The sequence below is a fragment of the Manacus vitellinus genome, unplaced genomic scaffold, assembly GCF_001715985.3.
Source record: "Manacus vitellinus isolate BGI_N305 unplaced genomic scaffold, ASM171598v3 scaffold_18_pilon, whole genome shotgun sequence".
NCBI lineage: Eukaryota > Metazoa > Chordata > Aves > Passeriformes > Pipridae > Manacus > Manacus vitellinus.
In genome coordinates, this window is record NW_021939324.1 from 389,905 (window position 1) to 397,197 (window position 7,293).

At 41.1% G+C, this 7,293-nt stretch overlaps 1 protein-coding gene across 2 annotated transcripts in view; it reads right to left on the reverse strand.

Annotated features, from left to right (window-relative positions):
• Positions 1 to 318: 318 nt before the first annotated feature.
• SNAPC3 (small nuclear RNA activating complex polypeptide 3) overlaps positions 319 to 7,293 on the reverse strand; it is an 18,662-nt gene continuing 11,687 nt past the window's right edge. For both annotated transcript variants that reach the window (XM_025894902.1, XM_018070488.1), the window contains exons 6-9: positions 5,237 to 5,319; positions 3,853 to 4,017; positions 2,701 to 2,808; positions 319 to 1,059 (exon numbers count right to left, since the gene is read on the reverse strand). In XM_025894902.1, the coding sequence (XP_025750687.1) occupies positions 912 to 1,059; positions 2,701 to 2,808; positions 3,853 to 4,017; positions 5,237 to 5,319 (504 nt within the window). In that variant the 3' untranslated portion in view covers positions 319 to 911. The remainder of the gene's footprint in view (positions 1,060 to 2,700; positions 2,809 to 3,852; positions 4,018 to 5,236; positions 5,320 to 7,293) is intronic.

The window sequence follows — 7,293 nt, forward strand, 5'->3', positions numbered from 1 at the left end:
CTGTATGCAGATTGTCAGAGTAGGCTGTCTTTACACTAATGAGAATTAGCTGAGGTTTTCAAAAGAAAAGCAGATAGCACTACAAACTTTCCTAAACTGCAAAGAACTCCAGTAATAATCCTCTTAACTCCAGAAGACTTTAAAAAAAGTACATTCTGTCTTGACAGAGCTTCAGTTTAACATCAGACTACAGGAAGTACAAATTGATCACATTTTAATAAAAAACATCATTACTCACAGTAACAGAATACTTAAAAAAAAGTGCACAGTGAACACTGTGCACTGTAAACAGTTTACAAAATTATTTGAAAGGCAGGCTACAGTTCATTAATCAGTGAAATGTAGTTTACTCTTCACAGAATGAGTCCTCAGAGTCACACACCATGGACAGCAGTAGCTTACAGATTGCAAGCACCCCCATTTGCAGGCAAGATCCAAGAATTTAACTGTAATTCTGAGCTGCTTTCTCAGAAAGCATTCTCCTCCCTACAAATTCAGTGCCCTGCACCCCTATTCATAGATGATGAGTTTTCAAGATAGGATGTCCATGTTCTCATCCTGGGAGGTTTACAGATCCTTGGATGCACAGAACTCCTCAAAATCATGGCTCTTTTGCCAGGCGTTCTCTTCTTAAACATCTGTATTTTTAGTCCATAGTCTCCAAACCGCTGTAATGTTGTAAAAGTGTATTATATTTTTCCATGCTAACTTAGCTTTTACAATCATACTTAGAAAGCATAACAGAAAGACTTCAAGTGCAAAGGGCTCCTTCCACCTCAGGGCAGAGGGTTACAAACCTAACCCAAAACCCAGCAGTATGCTCAAAACTCAAGCTCTCCAGTGGTTTTAACAGCCAGAGCAACAGATTCAACAGTGTAGTTTCACTGAATTCACTCTGGCACATGGCAGTTTCAGTTGAAAATCCCAGGATCAACATAAGGATATGCAAGAAACTCCCCCAGTTTATTGCCTTCTGCATCATAATGGAGCATCCGAAAACAAACATCACAGAAGAAACAAGGATCCTCTGGTGCCAGACTGTCTCTGTTGGTTACCCACCTGCAGTTACAAAACACAAGTGTTTTTCATGAGTCCAACACATTTGTGACAAACATCTCAACATTTTACTTACAGTTGGGGATGGCAGCACCAAACATCAGTAATATTATACAGAGCAGGTACTACCAATATTGCATATTTCCCACCCCAGGCACACAGCTTATTTCCAAACTCCACACCCATTCACTGTCAATCCCAGCTGCTACAGCAGCACTTCTGAGGAATTCCTCAAACCTGCATAGCTGGTAGAGTGCCTCAGAATAAAAAATTAAAAGGAATCTTCTGTCCACCTGTGGCCATTTAAGTCACCCTGTTTTCCATTAATGTAAGAAACTGTGATACAGAGCAGACGTGACTGACCTAAACTACTTTGAGAAGTAACCAAATCCATTTATGAGTCTAAAAGTAGGACCTGGATGATGCAGACAAGAAAGAAGGAGAGGACTGCTGCACACTCCACAAGCACTGAAGTTACCATGAACACAAGTTAACATGTAAAAGGAGGGTGTGCCATGTCACTAATTTATGCTCTGACTCTAAAGGTCATAACAGCTGTAGTGATTACAGATGCTATCTGTAAAGATTAGAACACACAGGACAGCCAGCCAAAGCAGCTGTGCTGTCCATGGTTTATCATGTCCTCACTTATGCTTAGTGCATAATTCTGGTTTTAATTTCATGAATTTACACCACCTCTGATAATGCCCTCCCCACCCCATCTTTCCACCATATTGACCTTTGGCTCCACCTCCCCTTATGGCCAAATGCCTCCCAGATTACAGCCACTTGTAATGGCATCCTAGGGGCTCTGCTAGGAACACTAGGATGGGCTCCCACCACAAAGGGATTGGCTCTTTGCCTGATTCCAGGGAAGTCTAAGGCCAAACGAGCAAGATAGCAAAGATACAGCTGCTGTGTCAAACTAAGGCTGAGAGCATAAGCTACCCTGGGGGGAAAAAAAAGGGTAAAAGGTGATTTTGCAAATAAATCTTTCAGACCTATAAAATCAGGGAGCCCAGCCTAGTCTATGAAACTCCTTTAGAGGAATTTCCACTGTGTATTAAAGTCTTTTTCATATCTAAATTAAAGAGCATAAAGAACACCATATTCACATTCTCCTCTCTTAACTGCAGAAAATCTGCATCACAAGAAGTTCCTTCAAGTACTACAGAGCACACAGTTTTCAGGTAGAGGTTAGGAGTTTCCTGTGGAAAAAGTTGCATGCCTTTTAAAAATCTCTAGATCTTACTATATTAGACAGATCTATGCTTGCTTAGATGCTAGATTAAACAAAAGCTCTTTATGACTTCTGGTAAATGCATTTGCAACACGTCTTGCAAAGGGGGAAAATGCAGCATTATTTTCAAAAGTAACTGATTGAGAGCTGAGCTCTATGTATGCAACAGAATATGAGCCAAATAATTAGTCTTGTCATCATTTTAGTTCTTTTGAACCTCCTGAATCATCAGCCCCAAATGAACGCTACCTGCAGGAGGCCTTTTCCTAGTTAGAGAGAGAACTGCTCAGAGTGAAGATTATTATTATCATTATTATGAAATACATACAGAGCTTTGATTTCTACTTTATCAGCACCTAGAGAGACTTATTTAAGAAGATAATAGAATCGAGAATGTAGCATACCTTGCTGTGTACATTTTGCACACAAAGCATTTTCTGGTACATAGCCAGTGTTTCTTGATTAGCAAGGGATATAGGTTCCTGTCCAGACAGTCATCGTGATGAATGAGCCTTGAGGGAAATACATAATATACAATAAAGACTCTGCCACACTGGAATTTATCTGATGATAAGCACAGACATTGAATATGGTATGATTTAAATTCCTGTGTAAACTCTAGATTTAGACTAGATTTCTGCTTAACATTCCTTGACACAGAAGAAAATTTGGAGATAGACTGCTAGTTGCACCACCTGTGGATTTTATGGTCACAAGTAAACTCAGTTTGCACAGTAACTCAGAAGTCTTCAGATCATCTGCTGTATATGGTCTTTTCAAAGCTTTTATCTCCTACACAGGCTAACAGACTATTACCAGGTGAATCCCTAGAGGTTCATAATCCTGAGATCATCTACTTGCAACACCTATACCAGTCTTTGGGTTGTATTCCTCTTGGGAGGCACCATATATTATCAATGCTTTGGTACATCAGGCTCCTGGGAACTGAAAATGACCTGTCACGTGCTACAGACAATCCAAAGAGTGCTCTCTGCCTGTAATGCACTGAGCAGAGTATACACCATTGTTCTACTGTTGATGTGGTGCCACCTCACAGTCATTACCAACACCTCCTTCTCCTTCCTGCCTATCTACTTCAGCCCACTATTCAACTCCTCTGTTCCCTTTTCAGTTCCTGCCCCTTAGCTTTAAGCTCACACTAACTAGTCCATTTGAGTCCAGCCAGAGCCTACACCATTCCACTCCCTGCCATTCCAGAGTCAGCATGTACATGCATGTACATCTGCCACACTCTGGCTCTGCATAAAAAGAGCTTTCCCCTGTGAGTGCCATTCCTGTCATATAGCAGTCATACCATGCTAATTAGGAAGCAGTCTTTTTATGCAGATGAAAACAAAAAGCAAGGAAGATTACTCTATTTCAGAGATACTCACATGTATATGGAATAAAAATTTTAATAAGCCCTGAAGAAGGTAGCAGAATAATCTTAAAGTTAATAAGTTGGTCAAACAAATATTTGGCATTTCATGTCTGAAGTCTGCCCACAGAAGGCTTGCTTTCATTTGCATAAGGACTCCCAAAGAACAGTAACTTACCTTATATCTGTGATTATAATGATGTGCTCACAGTTCCCTTGGTGGCAGAAAAGGTATGGAAAGCCAATTTTAAGGGACACATCATTAAATACATAGTCCTCCATTTTAACAGACTGAAGATTTCCATAGCCTCTGTCATGAGATTCTGACCACTCTATAACTGTTCTGAAAACAGAAGGGCAATCAGCATAGGAATGCTATGAACTGTGAATGCACAGAAAAAGATGCCTTGAGGGACATGCAAGACTCTTCACTGAGACCAGTTAAATGACATAAATCAAAACAACTGACAACATTTTTTAATAATTGAAGGTGATTTCACAGCAATACCACAACCCCACAGCACTGTGCACTGCTCTTGTGGAACATCTGCCTTTAAATCCCCACCAGAGAGTTTCCTGAGGAGTTCTAGTCAGCGTATGCTCCTGATGGCACCCGCTCAGGTCAGACTGTTTGCAGCACAACACTTCTCAAGCAGTCCAATAATTCCACTTACTAGCAAGTTATTTGGTTCCTTTGGTCAATAACTTTGTTTTAAAGTATTAAAAAACTTTTTGGTTTGTTTTTGTCAAGGAGAAACATAAAGCTGACAACTGCGCAGTTACATTTTCAAAATTTAGCACTGGAAGGGCACTGGCCACTCTTTATTTTTTGGCTTTTCAGTACACTCCTACATACAAGGCACTTCAGTTCTACAAGCTGTGTTTGTTATCACAAGCCTTTCTGCAAAGATCATTGTTGCTCATAGACAGAAAGAGAAGTAAAATAACTAATTTCTCTGAAGTCACACAACAAGTCTGGCAAAACAACAGGGTCCAAACTCAGCTCTTCCATACCAGCCATTTTAAACATTTTGATCTCCTAAATCTCAGAAGTGTAAGCAAGTCCATACTTCCTTAAAATCTCAGATTTCTTTTCTGAACAGTCACACAGTCCCAATGTTGACTTTATCATGAAGGCATTCAGCATATTTTCAAGACTGAGCAGAACAAGCAATTTTCACGCAGCTGAGCCTGTTCTCTCTCTGATCCATCTTCTACCTCACAGTCTTTTGATGGTCATCATAACTAGGGAGGGCACTTAAAAAGTCAGTACAAACTGGTATCTGCCACCTTCCACAGCAATCCCATCCCAACAGAGCAAAACAGGATATGCAGTAAAAAAATGGATTTGTACTCTTCAAAAAGGAAGTGAATGGAAGGAATAAGTAGAGCAAGTAAAGTTAAACATCCATGTAAAAATCAATTCAACCTGAAGAGACAGTTATGAAAAATCCATTCCCACTCTACACTCTAAATATTCCAGTATTTAAAACACAAGAACTAAATAAATTTTCTTTCCCTTAAGGTTTTTCTTAGTCAACGTCTACAAATGCTGTACCTACCTGCTCAGATCTCTGCACTCTGGGTATCTTCTATCATTATAGAAGATGCCTTCGAAATAGAAGAAAGCAGATTTGTAGAGATCCTGAGAGACAGAGAGAACTGTTATATATAACACTAGTGTCTCATAACATTAGTGTTATGAGAGACTAAACACCTTAAACAAGAACATGTCAAAAATCCAAGTATTTTAGGTATCTAAATTATATTAAGAAACCTCATTCTACAGGTTTCTAATAAAAGCTTTGGACTGACTTTAAATGCTGATGTGACAACTAGACTTATATGATTGCCATCTATGCAGCTACTCTGCTGATACTGTTCTCCAGCCACAGGTTACTTTACTGCTTTTCTCTGATTTCTCTCCCCATCATAGCATTTACAGATTTCTACAAAAACATAAAACAAGAACATAAGCATCACTGCACAAATTAGGTAATTGCATGGCACTGACTTTAGAAAAGATTAATAATATTTTTTAAAAAATTAGCAAGATGTTGACCTTGGCTGGCTACCCAGTTGCTTTCTCACTCCTCTTCCCCAACAGGACTGGAGAAAGAAAATAAAACAGGCAAGCTTGTGGGTTGAGATAAAGGCAGTTTAATGAGAAAAAGCAAAGGTTGCATACAGAAGAAAAGCATAAAAAGGAGATTTATTCTCTATTTCCCACCAGTAGACAATGATCAGGCATTGGAATAAGCTGCTCAGGAAGTGGTGGAATAGCCATCCCTGGGAATGTTGAAAAGGTGTGTGCATGTGGCACTTGGGGATATGGGTTAGTGGAGAACATGGTGACAGTAGGTTAATGGTTAGCTCAGCTTCTGGAGTTGATTTGGAATCTGGTGACTCTTGCACTGCTGGTACAAGTGCCGTGAACTGTTAATTACTTTTGACAGAGGAGAATGGCACAAATGGACTGTCTGCATGTGACAAGCTACATAATTAAGGAAGAATTTTCAAGGGTGTTAGATTTTCTCCTGAGACCCTAGAAGTGACTGGACATTCCAAAATTGCATGTCTGTCTTGTTTTTATAGATGTGACCAGGGAGTGCTCCCATGTCATGGTTGTGCGTTTGTGTGTGTGCATGCAGGGCACAGGACTTCAATAATTCTCTGTCATTTCAGCAAAAAGTACTTTGTATCCTGATCAGGTGCACTGGGTCTGGCTGGGATGGAGTCAGCTTCCCTCACAGCAGTCCATGTAGTGCGTGCTGTGCATTTTTGGCTAGGTAGAGTTGAGAATACACTGCTGAGCAGTGCTTGCACAGCTTCAAGGCTGTCTCTCCAGGCCTCCCAAGGCCAGTGGGCTGGAGCTGTGCAAGAGGCTGAGAGGGAATATATTTGGGAGAGCTGATCCAAACTGACCCAAAGGCTATCCCATGTTACATGATGCTGTGATAAGCAGAGAACCGGAGGGAAAGAGGCAGGGGCCATTCATGGTAAAAGAATTTGTCTTCCAAAGCAACCACTATGCATGGTGAGACCCTGCTTCCTAGGAATTGGTTGGACATAGAATAAAGGTTGTAAATGACCTCTAAGATCATAAGTCCAATCATTAACCCAGCCTATGTTCATGCACCTGTTCAGCACTAAACTATGTCCCCAAGTGCCATATCCACACATTTTTTGAATGCTTCCAGGGATAGTGACTCCACCACTTCCCTGGGCAGCCTCTTCCAATGTCTGACAGTGGGGAGGAAGGAGCTGAAAACATAAGATTGGCAAGGTGAAAAGGTATCAAATAACGATGTTTTTCTTGATATTGCACAAAACAAGTCATCTTGGTAATGCTACAGGATGGACAAGGGATCAGGCCCAGCCAGCACGAGCTTAGGAGGGGCAGGTCCTGTCTGACCAACCTGATCTCCTTTTATGACCAGGTGACCCACCTGGTGGATGAGGGGAAGGCTGTGGATGTGGTCTATCTGGACTTCAGCAAAGCCTTTGACACCATCTCCCATAGCACACTCCTGGAAAAGCTGGCAGCCCATGGCTTGGACAGGGGCACTCTGTGCTGGGTTAGGAACTGGCTGGAGGGCCGGGCCCAGAGAGTGGTGGT